We start from the raw sequence: 23,359 nt of genomic DNA on the forward strand, positions 1-23,359 counted from the left end.
GCAGGAAGCATCAAAAGAAGATGGAAGGAATACACAGAGTCACTATACCAAAAGGAAATGGTTAACATTCAACCATTTCAGGAGGTATCATATAAGCAAGAACTGATGGTATTGAAAGAAGAAGTCCAAGCTGCACTGAAGGTACTGGAGAAAAATCAAGGCTCCAGGAATGGACAGAACACCAATTGAGATGTTTCCACAAATGGATGCAGCGCTGGAAGTGCTCACTCGTCTATGCCAAGAAACCTGGAAGACAGCTACTGGGCCAACCAACTGGAAGAGATCCACATTTATGCCTATTCCCAAGACAGGTGATCCAAGAAAATGTGGAAATTATCTAACAATATCATTAATATCACATGCAAGTAAAATTTTGCTGAAGATCATTCAAAAGTGGTTGCAGCAGTACATCGACAGGCAACCGTCAGAAATTCAAGCCAGATTCAGAGGGATATCATTGCTGATGTCAGATGGATTTGGGTTGAAAGCAGAGACTACCAGAAAGATGTTAACCTGTGTTTTATTGTCTATGCAAAGGCATTCGACTGTGTGGATCATAAGAAATTATGGATAATACTGCGAAGAATGGGAATTCCAGAACACTTAATTGTGCTCACGCAGAACCTGTACATAGACCAAGAGGCAGTCATTTGAACAGAACAAGGGGATACTGAGTGGTTTAAAATCAGGAAAAGTGTACATAAGGGTTGTATCCTTTCACCATACTTATTCAATCTGTATACTAAGCAAATAATCCAAGAAGCTGGACTATATAAAGAATGCAGCATCAGGTCTGGAGAAAGACTCATTAAAAACCTGCGATATGGAGATGACACAACCTAGCTCACTGAAAGCCAAGAGGACTTGAAGCACTTACTGACTGTCTTAGCTGGCTAGAGCTGCTGTAACAGAAATACCACAAGTGGATGGCTTTAACAAACAGAAGTTTATTCTCTCACAGTCTAGTAGGCTAGAAGTCTGAATTCAGGGCACCAGCTCCAGGGGAAGGCCTTCCCTCTCTGTCAGGTCTTGAGGAAGGTCCTTGTCATCAATCTTCCCCTGGTCTAGGAGCTTCTTTGCACAGGAATCCCAGTTCCAAGGATGTGCTCTGCTCCCAGCACTGCTTTCTTGGTGGTATGAGGTCCCCGTGTCTCTCTGCTTGTTTCTCTTTTTTATCTCAAAAGAGATTGATTTAAGACACAACCTAATCTTGTAGTATGAGTCCTGCCTCATTAACATAACTGCTGCTAATCCCATCTCATTAATATCATAGAGGTAGGATTTACAACACATAGGAAAATCACATCAGATGACAAAATGGTAGACGATCACATAATACTGGGGATCATGGACCAGCCAAGTTAACAGATATTTTGGGGGGGACACAATTCAATCCATGACACTGATGAAGATCAAAGACTACAGCCTTCATTATGGATTACACCTCAACATAAAGAAAACAAAAATCCCCACAACTGGACCAATAAGCAACATCCTGATAAATGGAGAAAAGACTGAAGTGAAGGATTTCATTTTACTTGGATCCACAATCAATGCCCATGGAAGCAGCAGTCAAGAAATCAAATGATGTATTGCATTGGGTATATTTGCTGCAAAAGAACTCTTTAAAGTGTTAAAAAGCAAAGATGTCACCTTCAGGGCTAAGGTGTGCCTGACCCAAGCCATGGTATTTTCAATCACCTCATTTGCATGCAAAAGCTGGACAATGAATAAGGAAGACTGAAGAACTGATGTCTTTGAATTACGGTGTTGGTGAAGAATACTGAATATACCATGGACTACCAGAAGAACAAACACGTCTGTCTTGGAAGAAGTACAGCCACAGTTCTCCTTGGAAGCAAGGATCGCGAGACTTCATCTCCTGTGCTTTGGACATACTATCAGGAGGGACCAGTCCCTGGAGAAGGACATCATGCTTGGTAAGTTAAAGGGTCAGAGAAAAAGCGGAAGATCCTGGATGGGATGGATTGACACAGTGGCTACAACAATGGGCTCAAACATAGCAAGGATTCCGAGGATGGTGCAGGACACACAAGTGTTTTATTCTGTTGTACACGGGGTCGCTATGAGTCAGAACCAGCTAGACGGCACTTAACAACAACAACAAAAGGAAAAGGTGAGATACTTGAAATTATTGCAAACTCTTAAAATGTTTCTTGTATGGATTATCCAGTGTGGATACCATGCATCCAGGGTTCTTGAGGATTTCAAATATTCTATCCTCTTGCCTCCATAAGCACACTCATACTTTATGAGACCACGTGCCAATTATATTTTTAATTATGAAAATACGGATGCTGTTTCTCTGCCTGTGGTTGGACCTGTGAAACACAACGTCCAAATAATCTTTCCAAGTATGCCGAATTCCACTGCACATTCCTGGCACACAGCAGCACAGGGAATACCCATCATTTTATTAACATTTCCACTTCGCTTGTGGGAGGTACTCAACCCGTTAAGGTACGATCAAAACCAAAATCATTGCCGTCGAGTCGATTCCAACTCACAGAGACCCTATGGATCAGAGTAGAACTTCCTCATAGGGTTTCCAAGGGGCGGTTGGTGGATCTGAACTGCTGTCTTTTGGTTAGTAGCAGTAGCTCTTAACCACTGCGCCACCAGGGCTCCACTAATGTACAGGGGCTCCGCAAAGTCTGTCTCCTCCCTTTCGAGACCCAGACAGCAGCAGTGCAGGCACCTGGAAATCTCTGGCAGGGAAAACATTTTTTAAAACAATAAAATAAGCGACTCTTCAAAAGTTTTCCCAACCCGGAGTAAGGAGTAGTTCTGAATGCAAAGGGAGACTTTTTAAAAAGAGGTAGAGGATTTTTAAAAGGCCAGTTTCACCGAGTGAGAAGACTTGGAATAAGGCAAGTTAACTTAAATGGCCCGGGACTGCACTAGACATGGTGTGGGGTGCATGGACTGCTCAGATCGGCCCTGCCCTCGAGGGGCCTTCAATCTGACCTCTGCACGGGCCAGCGTTGCCAAGAAGGCAGTCGGTTACCCCTGGTGGGCTCCCCCGCAGCGGGGAGATCGTGAACGGCCGCCGTGTCCCTACAAGGCCTCGGCCACTTCCGACTCCAGACGACTGTCCCGGTGTCCTGGCTCCGGGCCTTCGCCCGGGTCCGGCGCGTTACCTGCAGCAACTGCAGCTGGGCCACGAGGCGCCGAGGCAGGTGGAGGAAGCAGTCGCGAGCGTTGGTGAAGGCCACTGTCACGGCTACCCCGCCTCCCCCCGCACCCAACAAGCGATCGCTGCCCCACATCGCAGGCGAGCAGGACTTCCAGGCCGCCCACCCTACAGCGGGGGACGACCTGGGCCGGGACAGGCGAGGGCCGCGGTCCCGGAGAAGATCGATCGGCCCCGCCCCCTCTCCCGGAGCGCACCCCGCCGCGCGCCTGAGGCGGGAGAGACAACCCAGCCTCCACTCACCCCCCCGGGCTCTCCGCCGCGCCACTAGGGGTCGGCACCTCGTTCACCGTATCTTCGCTCGCAGGAAACGATGGCCGACAGTGTCGATTCTCCAACCAATCCGGGTAGATCTTGACGCATCCCGCCTTCTTATTGGATAAACGAGATTGTAACAAGGCGGATGTTGTCCTCTCGGTGAAAGCCAAAGCCAACAGCATGGCGTCTAGCGGCGCGGAGCTTGGGAGCTTCTTCGACCATCATGTCCAGAAGTCTGTATGCGACACGCGGGCCAAGTATCGGGAGGGGCGACGGCCCCGCGCTGTCAAGGTAAGGTAATTTTGGTTCCATTCGCTATCCAGGTAGCCTTATGTATGCGTGCTCGCTCCACCTTCCCAGCCCATGTAAATAAAGGCTTGACAAGGCAGTTAGTCGTCAGGTCCGTTCCTCACTGGAGTTGGGTGTGAGTAAACGAGAGACAGGCACCAAAGCTCTCCTTTAGTCAGCCACTAAGACATCAGCTCCGCGTAAACAGGACTTTGTTTTATTCCTTGTATCTTCTGTGCTCACACTAGTGCTTGGCACATGGTTAACACTCGGTATTTGTCGAGTGAATCTTCCCAGAAACACGAACCACTTCTACTGATCTAACGTCTGGAAAAATTGTCGACTGAAGGTATCGTCTGATGTATGCTTTGGTTTGAGGCCTTCAAACGTAGGGTGAGTTATTATGCAGAGAGAGTGGCAAAATTTTTGATTCTGTATTCTGCGGACTGTGCTTAACAGAATAGTCCGTGTTTTCAAAGCTGTTTTAAAAAATAAGGACATATTTGTTCTAGGCTTACTTGTGAAATAACTTTAATGAATTTGCATTTTCTTTAGGTATATACAATCAATTTGGAATCTCGGTACTTATTAATACAAGGAGTTCCTGCAGTGGGAGCGATGAAGGAATTAGTGGAGCGATTTGCTTTATATGGTGCAATTGAACAATATAATGCTCTAGATGAATACCCAGCAGAAGACTTTACAGAAGTGTATCTTATTAAATTTCTGAATTTACAGAGTGCAAGGTAATATGCAAGTTAAGCTATGTTTCGTTTCCACCATTCCCATTGCTGTCACTCTGGCCTCAGGTTTCCCTCATTCTTACCTGAACTAACCCTGTATTTCTCATATCTTCCTCCAGTCTTCTTAAAGGTTGTTGTGGTGGTGGTTGTTAGTTGCCATCAAGTTGATTCTGACTCATGGAGACCCCATGTGTGAAGAGTAGAACTGCTCCATAGGGTTTTCGAGGCTGTGACCTTTCAGAAGCAGATGGCCAGGCCTGTCTTCTGAAGCACCTCTGGGTGGGTTTGAACCACCAACCTTTTGGCTTGTAGTTGAGCATTTAACTGTTTGCACCACCCAGGGACAGCTTCGTAAAGGCTTGCCTTACCAAAACACTGTTCCCATCATGTCATTCCCGTGCTTAACAGTTTTTTACTGTGTACTATAGTAGGTGATAAATTGGGTTTGGAGTAAATTTTCCAATCTCACTGCTTTCATAACTTTGGACAAATTATTTAACCTCTTTAAGCCTGTTTTTCTCTTCTGTAAAATCCGTTTGGTAAACCTCTTGAGGTTGGGTCAGAGTGAAATCAGACATTTCATATAAAGGGCTTAGCATAGTGCCTCGTATTCAGAATACACTAACAGTAACTTTTGAAGTTCTTATTGTTATGGCCTTGTGTGACTTGACCCCATCTTATCCAGCCTACTATATAACTCTGTTCCAGTAAGGCTGAAGTATGAAATGCCTCATCTGTTTTTCATGTTGACTCTTATTCTTGTTACTAATCTGCTCCAAGAACCATCCTTCCCTGGCTAAAACAATTCATATTTTTTTGGTGCCACCAATGGCACTTATACTATGCCACAAAAGCAGTTGATTCTATAGGATCATGTGTTCTTTTCAGGCTGCTGTTTTATGTAATCTCATTTCCCAACCATCTTGCCAGCACCTTATGATGTTTTCTAGAGCTTTTGAATCTTCTACAGCACCTAGTGCAGTGGGCTGTAGATTAGACAGCTGGATTTGAATCCTGGCTCCACCAAACCAGCTGTGTGACCCTGGCCAAGCTATATAATCTCCCTGTGCCTTCAATTCACCATTAGGTTGTTTTGCGGTGTAAATTCAAGCGAAGCATTGGGGACACTGTCTGGCATGTGGTAAACGATCAATAAGTGTTTCTTATCGTTATCCCTTTACACAGAAGAAGTACTATATTATGTAATATTTGTATGACATATTACATAATATTACAATATTTTAAATTAATTTTTTATGTATGAATCTGACTATAGGAAAAGGCTAGGTTGGGTATGAACTAATGCTCAAGGGCTGTTTAGCTTAACACAGAGAAAAGCCCTATTTCCTGGCTACAGATTGTGTACCTCAGGCCAGCCAACTGGGTCCTAAATTGGTTAGAGGAAATCTGGATATATGTGGATAGCTTAGCTTAAAATTTTTCAACCCTATTGGGAGAAGAGGGGAAAGTCTCCAAGAGTATGTACCACAGTCCTGGATCAGTAGGGTTAGTAGTGCGCACAAGCAGCACATCTTAATTTAATTTCCAAACCAGAGGAGGTGTGTGCACATAACAAAAGGTGGACTTTGCTCTTTAGGTCAACCTGTTGTATAATAGTTAAGTTTTAATGCTAAATAAATCTTGATTAATAAGCCATGCTATCATGTATTTGTTTAGGACAGCCAAGAGAAAAATGGATGAACAGAGTTTCTTTGGTGGATTGCTTCATGTCTGCTATGCTCCAGAATTTGAGACAGTTGAAGAAACTAGAAAAAAGTTACAAGAGAGAAAGGCTTATATAGCAAGAACTACTAAAAATAAAGGTATGGGAAGTCTGTTTAACTAAACGCCTCCTGCATGTCAGGCACTCTGCTAGGTATACCACCATGGAGTTCCCAGTTTAGTGGGTGGAGAGGCAAGTAAATGATCATAGTATTAAATAATTGTAAGCCACAGGGTTCTGTGAAGCACTTTATGTAAATTGGGCTGGGAAAGGAGAGATGTTGGTTCATGAAACACTTCCTATAGGATGTGAGAGGTGGCCGAGTTTTGAATAATAAGTAGATGTTAGCTGGAAGGAGAGAAGAAGAGATGGGAAGGTGGGCCAGACAGCATGTTGAAAGGCCCAGAGGAATGACTATCTTGCATTTAAGGAACAGTGAGTAGTACAAGATAACCAGAGCACAGGGGCTGTGGTGAAAGATCAGACTGGAACAGTGGACAGGAAGCAAATCACTGAGGGGCCTTGTGTCCATTCTAGGGAATTAAGGTTTTGACCTGACCTGAAGGCAGTGAGAAGCAATTATGTTTTGTAGACTAGTTACCAACTATTCATCATCATGGACAAGTTCCTCTTTTGACCATCAGCTAACCAAATGCCCCACATGCCCAAATGAGTTTCCCCAGACACAAATTCCAAGTGCCTGGAATGGAGTCATGGGATCTGTACATGGATTGTAGCAGTAGAGCCATCAGAACTGGACTAAGATAATGTGTGTGGCTTGAAATCTGTATATTAGTAGAGGCTCAAATAACCAGATTTCTACGCTATCATTGAAATAGTCAAGTGTCCATACACCTGTTGAACATGGTGAGTTTATGGCTGATTGGGAAGGGGCGTTTGACAGTCCATACAGCTGTTGAACATGGTGAGTTTATGGCTGATTGGGAAGGGGCGTTTGACAGTCCATACACCTGTTGAACATGGTGAGTTTATGGCTGATTGGGAAGGGGCGTTGGACAGTCCATACACCTGTTGAACATGGTGAGTTTATGGCTGATTGGGAAGGGGTGTTTGACAGTCCATACACCTGTTGAACATGGTGAGTTTATGGCTAATTGGGAAGGGGCATTTAACAGTGGTGAAGAAAGAAGGAAGGAAGAAGGAACGTGGAAAGACCCTTGGAAAACTTACTTGGAAATCTGACCAGAGGGCTGTAGAGAGTCCCTGGGCATTTTTAGACACTGAACTCTTAATTTCTTCAAGAAAACTTATATGTGTGACAAAGGAAGTTTTAAAATATTAGGGTAGAGGAGCACCTTTGAGATCATCTGACCTATGCCTTATTTTTTATGACGAGGACGCTAAGGCTTAGAAAGTTTGCGGCTGGCCCATATCACTAGAGGTAATTTAGGGGCAAAATAGGGATTAAAACCCAAGTCTTCGGATTTTTGTCCAGAGCTTATTTTTGAACTGCCTTATTCATCCCCGTGGTGGTGATGAAAGTCTAGAATCATCTTCATTCTTTGTTCCCCTTCCTCTTAAGACCTTTTTGCCCTGCCCCTGACCTCCTTATTGGTCTCAGTGTTGCTCCAGCAATAAGTGGTAGCATGATATAGTGTTTATATTTTAACTATGATTTGTTTGGCCTTGTGCACTTCAGTTAAGCTCTCTTTCATCTATGTCATTCTAGAATTTACGAAGTGTTTGGACACATAGTCTTACTTTTAAAAAATTTTATTGTGAAAATTTTTAAACATATAAAGGTAGAGAGACTAGGATAATGTACTTCCCATATATTAATAACTTCGACAATTGTGAACATGTAGTCAGTTATATCTCATCTTTACCACACCTTCAACACCCCTCTCTGGTGGTGTAGTCTGCATGTGGGAGGATAGACAGGTAAGAAGTCTGTGCAGGCCTTGGAAATGCACCCAGAATATTGTCTAGTTTAAAAACTAATAAACACAAACTAAGCAGCATGATACATTCATACAAAAGAATAATCTGAAGCTGTACCAAAAGAAGAAACTCTCTATGTAATGACGTAGAAAAACTCTCCAGGATCTATAGGTAAGTAGAAAAAGCCAAGGAGCAGAGAAATAGTATTACAGGTTACCTTTTGAGTAGAGAGAAAAAAGGATGGGAAGAGGAAAAGTAAGACATAACTAGATAAGAAAATAAGAATAATGTTACTTCTGGGGGGTCGAAATTGAATGAGGGGAGCAAGGAAAGGGTGAAGCTTGACACTATAAACCTCTATCCTTTTTAAAAAGCTTTTAAACCACATGAATGTATTGCCTGGTTAGGAAATTAAATTTTTCAGTGTAGCATTTGTTAACATTATTTTTAAATGATGAATATTTGTTTTAAAAAATTATGTTTCTGAACGACGGAAACAATAAATGAACCATTTCCATTTTCCTTCCACTCACCTTTTAAATGGTAACATAAAGACCATCGCATGACAAAGAAGAAACTGGTTACAGAGCATAAAGACGCAGAAGATCATAGACAGGACTTCCACTCAGAGACGTCTGGATTTTGTGCATCTGCTTTGAACACTTCTACTGGGAGCTCAAATCCTTATTCTTGTGAATCGCCTTTATGTTATTTCTCCTCAAAATGTATGTGTTCATCAGGGGAGCATGTGGCCAGAGCATCAAACTCCTCTCAGGATGGTAGAAACCATGGTGAAGCAGTGGAGCACTGTAACTACAATAAATCTTTGCAGAAAATACAGATGAAAACTTTTAAAAATTCAGTGGCCTGCCCAGGTGCACAAAAGGTTATTACTCCTTCAGAGGCAATTGATAGATTTATGCCTAGGACAACACAGCTGCAGGAGCGGAAAAGAAGACGAGAAAACGATTGTAGACTTGGAACTTTTCTTGAAACAAGCACAAGTAGTAATGAGGTTATGATTGGACCCAAATTACCAGACATACCTAAAGTAGACATGCACGATGACTCGTTGAATACAACTGCAAATTTAATTCGAGATAAACTTAAAGAGGTAAGGTAATTTTTAAAGACTGTCTTGAGAGATGATTTGGTTTTAAGACTAAGAGGTAAGTAAATGGAGAATCACTTGTGGGAACTATAGTATTGTAATTTTTTTTTCACATTTTAGTTTTTTGATGTGTTTTTCTGCAGTTGTGTCTGTTGAATTAACTGAATTTGACTAACCAATTTATTTGTTTTGGTACCATTAATCCTTCCTTTAACCAATAAACAGAACATATTTTATATCACTTTAGATGCAAAATTTTGAAGTAGCAGTTTCATTCAATTAAATCAATCTCTGAGGGTGGAGCCCAAGCCCCTCCTTTCTTTAAAGCTCCCCAGATGGTTCTAATCTGAGCCAGAGTTGAGAACCACTGTATTGAAAAAAAATCATTACAAATTATTTCTCCTAAATTCAAAGTTATTACAGAGTACATGAAAGTGCTGGGTTTTTTCCTGTGAGAAAGATAGCCATAGAAGGAGAGATTTTTAAAGATTGGGCTTTAAGGTCTATGTTTCAACTACTTAAGAGAACTAGATTGTGCTATTTATGTAGTCACTTTTAACATTATTTACATAATCACTTTCCTTTTCCCAAGCACAAGTAAAAGTTAGTATTTGAGTTAGCTTTTGAAGGGCACCCTTCTTTGGGGCTGGAGAGGTGGCCGTTTTAGAAATCACAAAATGGGTGCGAAACACCACTCAGAAAGTGCTTTTTGCACAGTTGTATGTATATTTTACAAGGTGATTTAAGGGAGGCTAAGGTCGTTTCAGAGCCCTGATGGCATGGTTAAGAGCTTGGCTGCTAACCAGAAGGTCAGCAGTTCGAATCCACTAGCTGCTTCTTGGAAACTCTGAGGCAGTTCTACTCTGTCCTGTAGGGTCTCTATGAGTCGAAATCGACTCAACGGCAATGGGTTTGTGTTTTTTTTTGGGCGGGGGGGTTAAGGTAGTTTCATTTTTTTATGTAAATTTTTAACCTGACAATTACTAAGGATGAAGGATTGTTTTATAATAATAAAAATCTATAGATAAAATTTCTGTACTTAAGCTTTATGCTGGCACCCTCACTACCTTCAGGTACTGCTGAAGTGAGGCATGGATATAGAGCTGTCTCAGCCAGAGCAGCCAGCATTTTCAAGGAAAAAGTGTGAGGTCAAAGTGGTAGAACAAGAAAAAGAGAAATACTGAATACAATTTACTACAGTTTCTAATAATTTGCCATTTTAAGTGAAGACTGTCCTACTCTGCTTTGACTTATTGTCTACTCTCTCTCTCTGATGATGTGTTTTGGTTTTCATTTTTCCCTAAGGAAATGAAGGATTAAACTATTTTCAGTTCTTCACAGGAATTTTCATTTCTCCATCTGAAGCCTCCATATTTCTAAATAGAACAAACATTAACAATGTTTCAAGTTATACAGAACCAGGATAAAGATCTGTATCCATAAAACAAGTGACTTTAGAGCTATCAAACAATATTAGAGCATATGTTCACTTTTCTCCCCTCAAAAGTTTTTCCTTGTTAAATGGCTTTAGAAATTTTACTCCCATCAACGTTTGGACAGAAAACTTTGCTCTGTGCCTGGCTCGTCGGTTGTACTGTGAACTTGGGTGAACCCTCTCAAATGTGATGGCCAGGACTGAACTAGTGGATATGTAGTCTGCTTCTTCTAATGGCTTATTTACCCTTGTACAATAAAAACTAAGTTTTGGTGGTTTTCTTTTTTTCAAACTAGGTAATTTCACCTGTGCCAAAGCCTTCAGAAGACAAACTGGAAGATGTGCGTACAAGTCATCCATTAAAACAAAGAAGAAGAATATAGATTGCCAGCAGCAAATTAATATTTTCTAAAGGGAATATTTATTTTTTAATCTGTCATTTTAATTCTTAAAGAGATTTTACTGCTGGTGTTTTTTAATGCACTCTGTAATTTCATGCAAGCTGTTTGTCTAATACAGTATCGTCTTTTAAAATTATAGTTTGTAATTCCTTGTTTACATGTTTTGATACATATCTTAAAATTGTTATATAACATTATGTCTCACAATAACTGCACGTAAATTAATTGAATCAAATACAAATCTTTACAATATAAATAAAGATAGGCAGCAAGATCTGTTTCTGATTTTCTTGATGTGGAAAAACTGTTCAAGATCTATAGTTAAGTGGAAAGAGGCCTGTGATTCACATTCAAAAACCAGAATTCAGGATATTTCTGAATGCCAGGACTTCAAAATCAAGACATTTCTGTAAAGTAAAAAAAAGTTAATAATAAACTGTTAGAACAAAGGTGAAATAGAATTTTATATGCTTTAGTTAAATTCTAAGAAGAATTTACTTGATCTATGCCACACTCCCCACCCCCCAAAAAAATCAGTACTTGTAAATGCTAGACTCCTACCACTGTTTTTGGCACATCTATGTTTTGTTTTGTTTTCTGTTTTTCGCGAATGGACCACATAATTGGAAACCCAAGTGCATCCAGGCTACTTCCATTTTTTATTGATCAGAGTAATTTGAGAAGGCCCATACTGTATCTGTTTTTCTTCTATCCTTAAGCGCCTATTGCCTAGTGGATTGAATTTAAATGTATCAGTGAGGTTCAGCTTCAGTTATGAACTACTGGTCCATACTTGCTAGGATGACACTAGGTGGTGGATGGTACTAAAGGATGTTTCAGGGAAGAGGTTGGCCCTATTTGCATGTGAGCTAACTAGATACATATTTTTTTTGCTGAAATCTCAGGTGGAAGATAGAGTTCTGAGCATAGAATTAGAAGGAGCAAGTGTCTAAATCAGGGCTTTTCAGACTTTAAGGTGCTATCAGTTACCTCAGGAACTTGTTAAAGTCCCTCGGGTGGGGCCTGAGATTCTGATTTCTCACAAGGTCCCGGGTGATGCTAGTGCTGCTGATAACACAGAGTACACTGAGGAGCAGGGTCCTAGATAACTTAGCTACAGATGAACTCTGGGAGCAGCGGAAGAACTGTTGGTTGTTCCATCATAAGTAGTTACTCCAGTCCAGTCCAGTATTCTATACTGATTTCAGCCAAAGGGTCTGTTAAGGGTAGAAGTCTGCCTCTCACACAGCTTTCTACCATCTTTCCAGAGAGAAAATTTAGGGAATAAACTACAGTGGGACAAGTTAAGAGATGGGAGCTGAGGCTTCTGCTTGTATCAGATGTGTTTGCAAAGTGCAGTTGATCAAAGGAAAGATCAGGAAAGACATTTTATGAGCCAAATAAACTATTAGGCTGGCCCTTCCAGCTGAGAAAACTTTGGTCAGCCTCATATGTGAAAAACCATCATGAGTGCAAGTAGAATACTATACACGTGTCCAAAATTTTAAAAATTTTATCCTCATTCACAACATTTGGGTTGAAACAGATCGTGTTCTCCTAGAAGTTTATAGTAGGTCCTTGCTGAATCCACTTTACGGTAACTATATGACTTTTCCTTTTTTCAGTGTTCTATCCATAAGTAAGCCAATACATCCTAGTTTTGGAAAATACTATCATACTTATGAAATCAGGAATTGTATGTGGCTAGAGAGGTGGAAAGCTCAAGAAAAGCTTGTTGAATATAATTATTTAAATAGTGACTAGGGTTGCTATGAGTCAGAACGGCAATGGGTTTTTTTGGTTTAGTGTCTTAGGGGCACAAATGCTAGATGGGGAGGAGCTCTTCGTGGCTGCCAGACTTCATCTAAACAGCAGAGGTGAGTGTCCAGCAAGTATTAACTTTCCTGACCCTTAACAGTTATAAAGTTGCTTATATTTTTCCTCAACTTATCTGGGCAGTTGGCACTTGTAACTGTACCTGCGCTTCTGGTAAACATGGTCCAAACACCTCCAACAAAAGTCTGTCGTTTTTTACTGCTCTTTCAAAATCTGCAAAAGATATCTTGCCATCGTTGTCATAATCCTAGAAAGAAAGATTATTTCTTGGTAAATGATAAAGCAGTTTTTAATTTTGCAAGGAAAGTAGCTGTCTAGATGAGAAAGTTTTGCCAAGCAGAGAACAAAATAAAACTCCTGCCCTCATGAAGATGACATTTACTACAGAGGAAAATAAATCACTTCTTCATTTTTAGATTTACACAACATCCATGTAATGAGAGTATTACAATTTTTCCTTCTTACCATTTTCTTCATTGTGATTTCTACCAGTTCTTTGACTCCTTCATCAGTCTCTTCTTCAGACGACTGTTGGTACAGACTGTTCTTCAACATGTCAAATATTTCATCTTGAGAAATGTAACCATCACCATTCAAATAATAAACTTCAAAACAGACTTTTCAAAGAAGAAGTTTTAGCACTTTTATAAGAACAGTTAAAATTTCATTAGTCTTATTTCAATATATGGTAACAAAGGATAAAAATTATACAGCGTGCAATTACTGGTTTAATTTGCTATATGGTAGAGTGATTTTAGATAAAGCAACCCTTATTGCATTTCTTTCTACAAGATTAAATACCTCTAGAGATGTAGAAATAAAGGCTTATAATTTCTGGTTTTTGAAATAAAACCTGTTGCCATCAAATTGATTCCAACTCATAACCTCCCTATAGGACAGAGTAGAACTGCCCCATAGGGTTTCCAAGGAGCACCTGGTGGATTCCAGCTGCTGACCTTTTGGTTAGCAGCCATAGCTCTTAACCACTGTATCACCAGGGTTTCTGGTTTTTGAAACAGAGGGTTTAAAAATTATGAAGCTAAAATAAAGGACAAATATTTTTGAAACCTTCGATTACGTAATATATATATACGTATATGTATGCATGTGTATGTATATAGAGAGCAATCAATATTATGATTTTCTTACACAGAGTACAAAAAAAGTATATACTTCACTGTATCACTGACAAAGAACATTTTTCAGTATACACTAAAACCTGCGGAAGCCGGAACCTGTGTAAGGCAGAAACCTGTCAGAAGGAAAACTAATATTTTCCACTAACACAAGCAATAGAAAAGTCAAATGCGGAAAACCTCCGCAACCTGGAAAAACAAGGCAGTCCTGTCAAATTCCAGCTCTGACAGGTGTCACTGTATTTAGGAAGAGAGTCCATCATCTCGGGGTCTGCTCTGCACAGTCAAAATTATCAAATAATCTCTGCCTGGAAGTGACTTCCATTTCACTATGTAACCTCTACCACAGTTCACTCACTCATCCAACAATGTTCTTACTCAAGTCCTGGGGATATGACAGTGAAGGAGCTCTCATGGAGTTTGTAGTCTAGTTAAATGGTTTAACAAACACAATAGAACCAGGAATAAAACTCCAGAGTAGCAGATTAGCTTTGTCTTTCTGTTCAGTTTCTCCAATCTGTAACATACATATGAGTTTGCAACAGAAGCCTACCAGAAATATTTCCTCTCATTAACATTTAAATATATATAAAGCATTTTTAGGAAGTAGGAGTAGAGGAAGAAAACTTTCTTGATAGCACGATACTGTTAAAACAAGTATAGTTGCATTCAGCATCACAACCACTTTCACAAAGTAGTATTACTACAAAGAATTACATCCATGAAACTTAGCTTTTAACTTCTCAGTGAGACTTGTATAAGAACACTGCAGCAAACTTAAGTGGAAACTATATTTGAGTGTTACTCCATAAAAAACAACACCAGAGGAAAGAACTTAAGGAAAAAAAAAAAAACGACAAAAAACTCACAAATGTCAGAGAAAATGATTTTGAAAAAATGTTGCTATCATTTTTCAAATGTGCATTTAATTCAGAGATCGCCATTTTCAACATTCCAAATCCGAATTCAAGTGAAAGAATAAGAGAGAAAATTTTGCATTATAGGTATACAGAAATCTTACACTTACTTTGCAGTCTTAAGCAATTTGACACCTTAATAAGACAATTTGTTCTCTTGAAAACTGCTGTTTAAAATCATCCCTATTCTATTCTCAGAACTTGACACTAGAGGTGTAAAGGATGGGAAATACACATCACACCAATGGTACAGTGAGGTGAGGACAAAGCTGTGCCTAGGCAAAATCTTGAATTGGGAGATTTATGTCTTTGGAATTCCTAACTTTCCCTTTCTGTAGGAAGCGCCATTTATAATCATTCCCCCTTTGGGCTCCCATTGTCCTCAGCCTTCTTGCTCCCTTTCTCTCTTCCTTCTCTTCTCTAATCAAAACCAGTTCTAACAGTGGGGTATTAATGCCCAGGGCTGATGTGTGTTTCAACTCCTCTGTGTCAATCCCACACATTTTCTTTGATGAAAAGACAAGGAATGGACCCTACGTGACATATGTATTGCTCCTTCTCATCCTGTAACCTCAGCAAGTATCAAGATCCATTTCCTGCTGAGCCCAGAAACAGCCTGAGAAACCTCAGCCACGGGCATACACCCAGATACTTAGTTGTTGTTCTCAGACTAGGCCTTAAGCCAAAGGCCTATCCTGGTGACATTCAGGCATTACAGAACCAGTGAAGGAAACGGGGAGCCTGGGTGTGGGGAATCTTCTGAGAGCTTACAACTGGGCCACCCATTTCATCTGCTTTTAAGCCATCATGAACTATTTTTGCGAGGTTGCTATAGAGGACACTGATTTCACAGTTTTTAAGTATTTAAACATTCACTAAATAAAAAACTGACAATGAAGCCAGTAATCACGTATAGAAATCTTACACTTCAGCTTTTCTTCAAAAGTCCCTCGAAGAAACACTGACAATCCTTTAACCCACTCATTTACATTTATGCGGCTATCATTGTCTTTGTCAAATGCAAAAAACACTGAAACAAAAAGAACATATATGTGCATTGTAATTCAGAGCCATTTTTATAATTCAACAGTATGTATGTATAGATAGAAAAACTTTTCTCTCTCGAGTTGAAAAGGGAAAAGGTTTTGGCAGTCTCTCTTGAAAGAACCAAAATTATTGAAAGGAATGTGTTTTCCCCCAGGTTTTTATAGTCATTCTTCATTAACAATGATAAACTTCATTTGTAATCTTTCATACAGTTACTATGCGCCAAGAAGACCAACAGAGGAGTTAATCAATGTGATAACAATTTTATTCTAAAAGAGTGGCAAAATTCTAGAGTTTGCATTATACCTAGTTAAAGCTAAATTATTACAATAATTAATTTTAAAAAATTACCAATGAAATCTTAGTATTTTCTGATAGATAAAATATTTACTCTTTTGGGGGTGATGGATATGTTAATTATTTTGACTGTGGTCATGGTTCACGGGTGTATACATATGTTAAAACTTATCTAACTGCACGTTTTAAAAATTTGTTATGAAATCAACTGAATCACATTAAATAATTTCCTATTTTAAATTTTTTTGAATTTTTTTCAACATAAAGAGTTTTTCTGTACTGGTACATTTTTCATTTTTATGTATAATTTACATGTAATAATTTATACATCTATGGCATGTGAACCCAAAGACATGATTAAGAGCTACATGCTTATCTTTTAAAAAACAATACTGCTAGCTTATTTAGTTCAATGGTTATCTCTCAAAGCCATACAGCTATGAGATGTGAACTTCTGAGTGAGCGTGTATTAAGAATCATCCTCACAACCAAACCAACTACTGTTTTATGTTGCCAGCACTATACCAGAACTATGCCTTTCTAGTTTAATTGAAAAAGTTAAGTCTTTGATGAAAACTGAGTACGTACACACCCACACCCACACTCACACACATCCACAGACACATAGGTAATATTTATTTGCCATATCTCCCATTGGCCCATTTCAGTCTCTCATGAGTTCTTACCCCTATCCATCAGCATATCATCAGTCATTCCAAATATGCTGTGTAGGATCTCTCGAAATGCACTACGATCTAGCCCCATCTGATTAAGTCTTTCATCAGTTCTTTTCACCAAGCTGTGAAAAAGCCTTATGAGACCCTCAATTTCACTTTTTTTGACTGTAAAATGAAAAGACACAAATACAACTTAATTACTGAGTTTTTCAACCCAATCCATTTTACTAAGCAGCTATTTTGTTCCTACGATGCTAGGTGCTCTGGTGATACAGAAAGTATGGCATGACTTTGTTACTTAAAGTTTATACATAAAATGGGCCTCATAAGAAGTCCCATGAGACAGTATGTAATTGACAAATTATATACTATAAAGGTCACCACCATAGCCATGTGGAGAGAAATCAGTATGGGAAAGAAGAGTTGGGCCATTTTCATAGAAGTAGATTTTGAACTGGGCCTTAAAGGATGTATAGTATTTATATAAGGAGGACTGTGTTGGAGATGGTAAAGAAGTGGAAAATCCCAGGGGGAGAGAACATGGGTAAAGAAAAGAGGTGAAACTGGGGTGAGGATAACCATGCCTTATTGGCAGCACAGCAATGAGAAGAAAGTGAAAAACAAGGTTGAAGAGGATGATGGTAGCCTTATATGCTTGCTCAGAGGATTAACATTGATTGGCGCAGTGCTTCTCATGGTGTGATCTTTGGGCCATCTGTATGAGACTCAACCACCTCTCCACTACCCCACACTTGTTAAATATGCAGATTCCAGGCCTTGCCCCAGACCTTTGAGTTTTATCCATGTAGCTCACATCTCATTTTATCTAACCATCATAAATGGTATTTGAGAAATCATGGATAATTGAAATGGCACTGAGGTGCTAGGCATGAACTCATATTATTGTTTTAATTAAACTTTTAATTTCAGAACAATTTGATTTACAGAAGAGATGCCAAAATAGTACACACAATTCCCATATGTTAACATCTTACATAACCATAGTACACTTGTGAAAACTAATAAATTTAACATTGGTACATTACTGTTAACTAAACCACAAACTTTATTAGATTGCACCAGTTTTTCCACTAATGTCCTTTTTCTTTCGTTTCAAGATCAATCCAGAATCTCCTCCAATCTGTGGTAGTTTTCAGTCTTCCCAGGTTTTCTCATGACCATGAAAAATTTTGAAGAGTACTAGTTAGGTGTCTTGTAGAATGTTCCTCTATTTGGGTTTATTAGTCTGTGGTTGGTTATATGTTTTGGGGAAGAATACCATAGAGGTAAAGTGCCATTTTCATCACATCATATCAGGGGATATGTAACATGCCTTATCACTGGTGATGTTAACTTTGGTCACTTGGTTAAGGTGGAGTCTACCAGATTTCTCCACTATACTATTTTTCCCTTTCCACAATCTGTTCTTTAGAAGTGAGTCATTAAGTTCAGCCTATACTCTTGTTCCTTAGAGGAGTATCTATGTATATTACTTGCAATTCTTCCATAAGGAAGGTATGCCCTTTCTCCTTCACTTACTTGTTCAATCATTTATATCAGTATGAACTCATGGCCATTTATTTTATACTACAGGTTATATTCCAATACTATGTTATTTTGTTGCTTACATTGTCCCAACTTTGGAATTGGCTCGGCGGCTATCGGTTTGGTTTGGTTTTTTCGTTTGGCATTGGGAGTTTTCAGGTCGGCTCCTGTGTCTTTGACATACCCCTATTTTTTTGCACACTTCCTTGCTTTCTGGCACTACCAGATGTTCCAGGCTCATCTTGCATTTTCCCTGCTCAGCTATTTCTCCAAGGAGCCCTGGTTCTTTTTACTGCAGAATGGTATTTAGAAACAAAGGTCTAGGGGCTTGTGTGTTTGGTGTTACTGCTTGTAGGCTCTCTCAGACACAGGAAATATGCATGTATACTAAAACCTATTTATACACACATATTAGCCCATGTTATTTTGTCTCACAAAAAAAGCAAAGGACAAACATTGGACTAGTAGACTTAGAGGTGGTACTGGGTTAAGTGTCAGCAGAGATGATCAATTGTATTAAAAACTAATGAACACTCAGGAAGAGGGGTCTGTGAATTCACAAGGGCAAATCATACTAGATTTATTTCCTCTCTCTGGTAGGAGTGGATCAGAGAAATGCAGTTCACAAAGTATTTTGGGTTTTAACAAGGCATCTGACAATCTCATGATGTCCTTATAGACAAAATATAAAAATGTGGACTGGAAAATTATGGACAGACATAGCTGAGCACTTTTATTCAAAAGGTGCTGCTTAACATGTTAATATCGACTCAGTTATCTAGTAGTGCCTAGCACAATGGCAGGCTCTCAATAATGGTTTGCTGAATAAATAAAGCGATAAACATATTTATCAACCACGTGCAAATTGGAATACATGTCAAACAAGAGTACATGATGTTGGAGAGGTTAAGGAATATTCTGGATGAGAGTCAGGATCCAAAATCACCTCTAGACACCAAAATGATCAGCTAAATCGAAGAGCATGAAATTTATTAGAAATAGTTTTAAAATTCTGCACTTAGCTTAAAAAAAAAAAAAGTCACTGATCTACATAAGTGTAAAAATTTTAAGGCTAAATGGCAGTGCATGTGAAAAAGACCAAGTTTATTCCCTGCTCAGTATCTATCAAGCTGGGATTGATATGAAGCTGATAGACCTCATTTCACTTGGATAAATTTAGGTCAGGAGTCCTCAAACTTCAGTGTGTCTAAGAATACATGTAGTCAAAAATTTGGACTCTTCACCTCATTTCCAGAGAATTTTTAGTAAGTCTAGCGTGGTACCCAGGAATCTGCATTTTCAACACAAACCTTTAGGTGATTCTGAAGGTGGAGATGCTCTTACCATTCTTTGAATAAGAGGTACACAGCCAAGACTGGTTACATAATTTGTGGCGTACAGTGCAAAAATGAAAACGCAGGTCCCTTCAAAAAGTGTTAAAAGTCAGTGACAGCAAAATACTAAACCAAGCACAGGGCCCTGTGAGACTGCACAGGTTGCACCTCCAGAGTCCACCCCGTGCACAGCTATCTTCAACTCTTTTCCACGCTGCTCCCCAAGTGAGTGTTCTAAACAACTCTGCAATACCTCCATAGCGTACAGGAAAAAAAAGGCAAACTCCTTAACATGGAATACAAGGCCTTCTACTAGCCAGCCTTCACCTCTCAAATCTCTGCCCATTCCTTACGTTCCAGCAATACCAAGCTACCACCAGTCTCCTAAAATACTACCTTGTTTCCTATCTTTATATACACTGTTCCCTCAATAATTCATGTCCCCAAGCCATCTCAGGCACTGCCTCATCTGAAGTACCTTCCTTCAGCTCCTCCCCTGTAGCTTGTACTACTTTCACAATTGCATTTATTACCGAGGTATTTACCTGCCTCCCTTACTAGATTAATGCACCTCACGCGCAGCCACTACCCAACTCAGTGGAGGCTTGTGTGTTGCAATGATGCTGAACAGATTTCAGCAGAGCTTCCAGACTAAGACAGACTAGGAATAAAGGCCTGGCGATTTACTGCCAAAATTCAGCTAATGAAAACACTATGGATCACAACAGTCTGATCCACAACCAATCATAAGTATGGTGCAGGAATGTGTAGCGTTTCATTCCACAGTGCATGGGGTCAGCAGGAGTCGGAGTTTGGAAAAGGGGTTAGATTTACTATGTGTGACTCTAGAGCAGCACTGTCCAACAGAACTGAGATGATGGAAACGTTCTATATCAGCTGTCCAATTTGGTGGCACCTGAAATGTGGCTAGAGTGACCAAGAAACTGAATTTTACATTTAATCTTAATTAACTTAATTTTAAATAGCCACACACGGCTAGTGGCTACTGCACTGGACAGTGTAACTGTAGAGAGCATATGAAATCAATGAGTAGAAGTTATGCGAGCTCTAGAATATAAAACATTCTACAGCAGGCACATGTAAAATAATAATCTGGTTACACTGGTGTAGGATACTGAGTAAACTGCTATGTTTAAGCATTTAGGGTCTGAACTTTTGATCACATGTCAAATGCTTTGGAAAAATGGAGGAAAACTGCCACTCTTTCCTTTTTCAAACAATAATTACAAATATCTATTTTGTAGAAGACTGTATAAGACATGGTCCTGATCAAGTATCACATACTCACACTTATAGACTAGTTTAAGGAATTGCTTTCAAACAACAAACTATGAAATTAAACACATTTAGGGGTAGCAGATATTGCTAAATGTAATTTCATTAGGATGGGGAAAGGAGTTAAAGACTTTGAAAGTACGCAAAATTCCTTCTGAACATTATACAAGCCAGGCTCTGTTAGAAAGCAGCAAATGACAGCAGATATTTCTTGTTAACATTCAGCACTGACTAAATCTGCAGGACTCATCTGACCTACACAAGTCAAGGCATACATGATATCATAATCAGAAAACAGGCCCTAAAAGAGCTTGAGGAACTGGCAAGTTTAAAACCCAATTGGAATAAAAGAAAATGGAATTAAGTCTAACATGACATTTCACAATGAGGCAGTACCTATCCCCCCAATGTCACACGTAGAAAAATGGGAGTGCCCAATAAAGAGGCTGTGGAACGGTGGCGGAAATAAAGTTCCTTCCTTTATGTCTAAAAACATTCTCTGAAAATTGTCAGGACTGCATGTGGTCATGTTTGAGAAACAAAACTCGCAACATAACTTTTAAAGACCTGTTAAATTTGATTAGCTTCAATAAACACTTTCCATGTGCAAAGCACCATACTATTTCAACACCTGAAGTATCTTATGTAGCTCTATTAACCCCTTGAAGTACAGCAATCATTTGCCAGTATGGGTTGTGTGTGAAAACAGTCTGGGAGGCTAGAGAACTCAGGGAACTGGTCAAAGCAAACCTTTATAATTTAAAATTTTCATTAAATTTCAATTTCATACTATAATAAAAAAATTAGTTCTTGGTTGACTGATAACCCTTTGGCATTTAAGATGTCCCATAACCCTCAAGCTAGTCTTCTCACATACCAAATATATTTTAGGACACTGATGATTACAAGTTTTCTGTGTTAAGTGTAGACATTATTGTTTTCCTTATCTACTTTTACAAAGGCCAAAATTTAGATACAAACTAGAGAGACTATATTTCAGGGATGCAAAGCACTTATTGATGTCTAACTAGTATGTCTACCAATGTTTATATCTGATTAAATAAATATGTTCAGGTAGTGCTGGATGTCTAGTCAGCACGTACAGCTCTTGACAGTTTTACTTATGGATTCCACCAGTTTCTTCAGAGCCTTCTGGTCCATGTCGAGCGTGACTCCAACACACTGCAGACTTCCCAGACAGCCTAGCTCCAAGCCTGAGCGTCCTGGGTTGCCACTGATTCCACGGTTCACTACTCCCTACCCAACTCAGAATGTTATCACGGCAACCTCCCAGCAACCAGACACAGAAGGTTCCCAATAACAAAAAATATGCAACAATGGTTGCTACCACCTAGAATACAGTAATTTCATTAAGGTTATTGTAATCTGCAATATTACAGCAATTTCAACATTTATATTTTTCTTTGGAGCGAAATACTAGCTAAGGAGGCCTGGCTGCACAATGGTTAAGCACTCGGCTGCTAATTGAACCCACCGGTGGCTCTGCAGCAAAGACTTGGTGATCTGCTCCTGTAAAGATCAGAGTCTAGAAAAACCCTATGGGGCAGTACTACTCTGTCACATGGAGTCGCTATGAGTCAAAAATCAACTTGATGGCATCTAACAACAAACACTACCTAAAGTGGTGCTTGATATCACTGCCCTTTATACTCCCACAGCACAAATTCTACAGTTGAAGATGTTCTTCGTTTGACCACACCAGTGAAAACTAAGGTCATAAAAACCTGTTTCTTTAACATGAAATATAATAACTTCCCAAGTTATAAACGGCTCCTTCAAAGGTTATCATCTCCTCTAAACTCAAACCAAGTACCTTCTCATTATATCCAAAGATTGCAACCTGCGGGCCTTTGGGAGCTTCTAACTTTTACTTATCTTACTTAGGTCTGACAGACTGCTAGGAAAATATGACCTGACTACAACAAAGCTACCAAAATGTCAACTGTTCTAACTCATGTCTATGTAAGATCCTGAGAGAGAGACCAAACATCTTCTACTCAATGTCTGCTGGCCTTCACTGTGGTAAGGCAGGAAAATGTACTAATATTATAGAACCCAGGACACTACATTCTTGCTAAATTTTTGGTAAAATATGAAAATGAGTTTTAAAATAAGGCAACTGATTAAAAAGTTCCCCCAAACTCTTCTTAAGGAAATGCCAGATGAGTATTTATAGAT

At 39.5% G+C, this 23,359-nt stretch overlaps 3 protein-coding genes across 3 annotated transcripts in view; 1 reads left to right on the forward strand and 2 right to left on the reverse strand.

Moving 5' to 3' along the window:
- The window catches only part of PEX1 (peroxisomal biogenesis factor 1), a 42,484-nt gene extending 39,194 nt beyond the window's left edge, over positions 1–3,290 (reverse strand). The window contains exon 1 of the mRNA XM_023724657.1: positions 3,162–3,290. Within this exon, the coding sequence (XP_023580425.1) occupies positions 3,162–3,290 (129 nt within the window). The remainder of the gene's footprint in view (positions 1–3,161) is intronic.
- Positions 3,291–3,536: 246 nt separating this feature from the next.
- On the forward strand, positions 3,537–11,520 carry RBM48 (RNA binding motif protein 48). The gene is made up of 5 exons (XM_004389652.2): positions 3,537–3,763; positions 4,316–4,506; positions 6,181–6,326; positions 8,683–9,242; positions 10,971–11,520. Exons 1-5 carry the CDS (start codon positions 3,653–3,655, stop codon positions 11,055–11,057), a joined length of 1,095 nt encoding a protein of 364 aa, XP_004389709.1. The 5' UTR covers positions 3,537–3,652; the 3' UTR covers positions 11,058–11,520.
- A 1,480-nt stretch (positions 11,521–13,000) lies between these two features.
- On the reverse strand, positions 13,001–23,335 carry LOC101353533 (EF-hand calcium-binding domain-containing protein 1-like). The gene is made up of 5 exons (XM_004389665.2): positions 22,264–23,335; positions 16,995–17,150; positions 15,890–15,994; positions 13,377–13,528; positions 13,001–13,158 (listed from the first exon to the last, which is right to left on the reverse strand). Exons 1-5 carry the CDS (start codon positions 22,319–22,321, stop codon positions 13,018–13,020), a joined length of 612 nt encoding a protein of 203 aa, XP_004389722.1. The 5' UTR covers positions 22,322–23,335; the 3' UTR covers positions 13,001–13,017.
- Between the last annotated feature and the right edge of the window lie 24 nt (positions 23,336–23,359).

This window comes from Trichechus manatus, unplaced genomic scaffold, assembly GCF_000243295.1.
Source record: "Trichechus manatus latirostris isolate Lorelei unplaced genomic scaffold, TriManLat1.0 scaffold00253, whole genome shotgun sequence".
Taxonomy (NCBI): domain Eukaryota; kingdom Metazoa; phylum Chordata; class Mammalia; order Sirenia; family Trichechidae; genus Trichechus; species Trichechus manatus.

What these genes read in the sequence shown, in the direction of transcription:
- LOC101353533 (XM_004389665.2), bottom strand. Translation starts at nt 22,321, where the DNA reads ATGGACCAGAAGGCTCTGAAGAAACTGGTGGAATCCATAAGTAAAACT. An exon ending in TTTTGAAGAAAAGCTGAAGT is followed by an intron (nt 13,529 to 15,889) that starts GTAAGATTTCTA and finishes TTCTTTGAAAAG; the next exon opens with TCTGTTTTGAAGTTTATTAT. An exon ending in AAATCACAATGAAGAAAATG is followed by an intron (nt 13,159 to 13,376) that starts GTAAGAAGGAAA and finishes CTTTCTTTCTAG; the next exon opens with GATTATGACAACGATGGCAA.
- RBM48 (XM_004389652.2), top strand. Translation starts at nt 3,653, where the DNA reads ATGGCGTCTAGCGGCGCGGAGCTTGGGAGCTTCTTCGACCATCATGTC. An exon ending in GACGGCCCCGCGCTGTCAAG is followed by an intron (nt 3,764 to 4,315) that starts GTAAGGTAATTT and finishes CATTTTCTTTAG; the next exon opens with GTATATACAATCAATTTGGA. An exon ending in TTCGAGATAAACTTAAAGAG is followed by an intron (nt 9,243 to 10,970) that starts GTAAGGTAATTT and finishes TTTTCAAACTAG; the next exon opens with GTAATTTCACCTGTGCCAAA.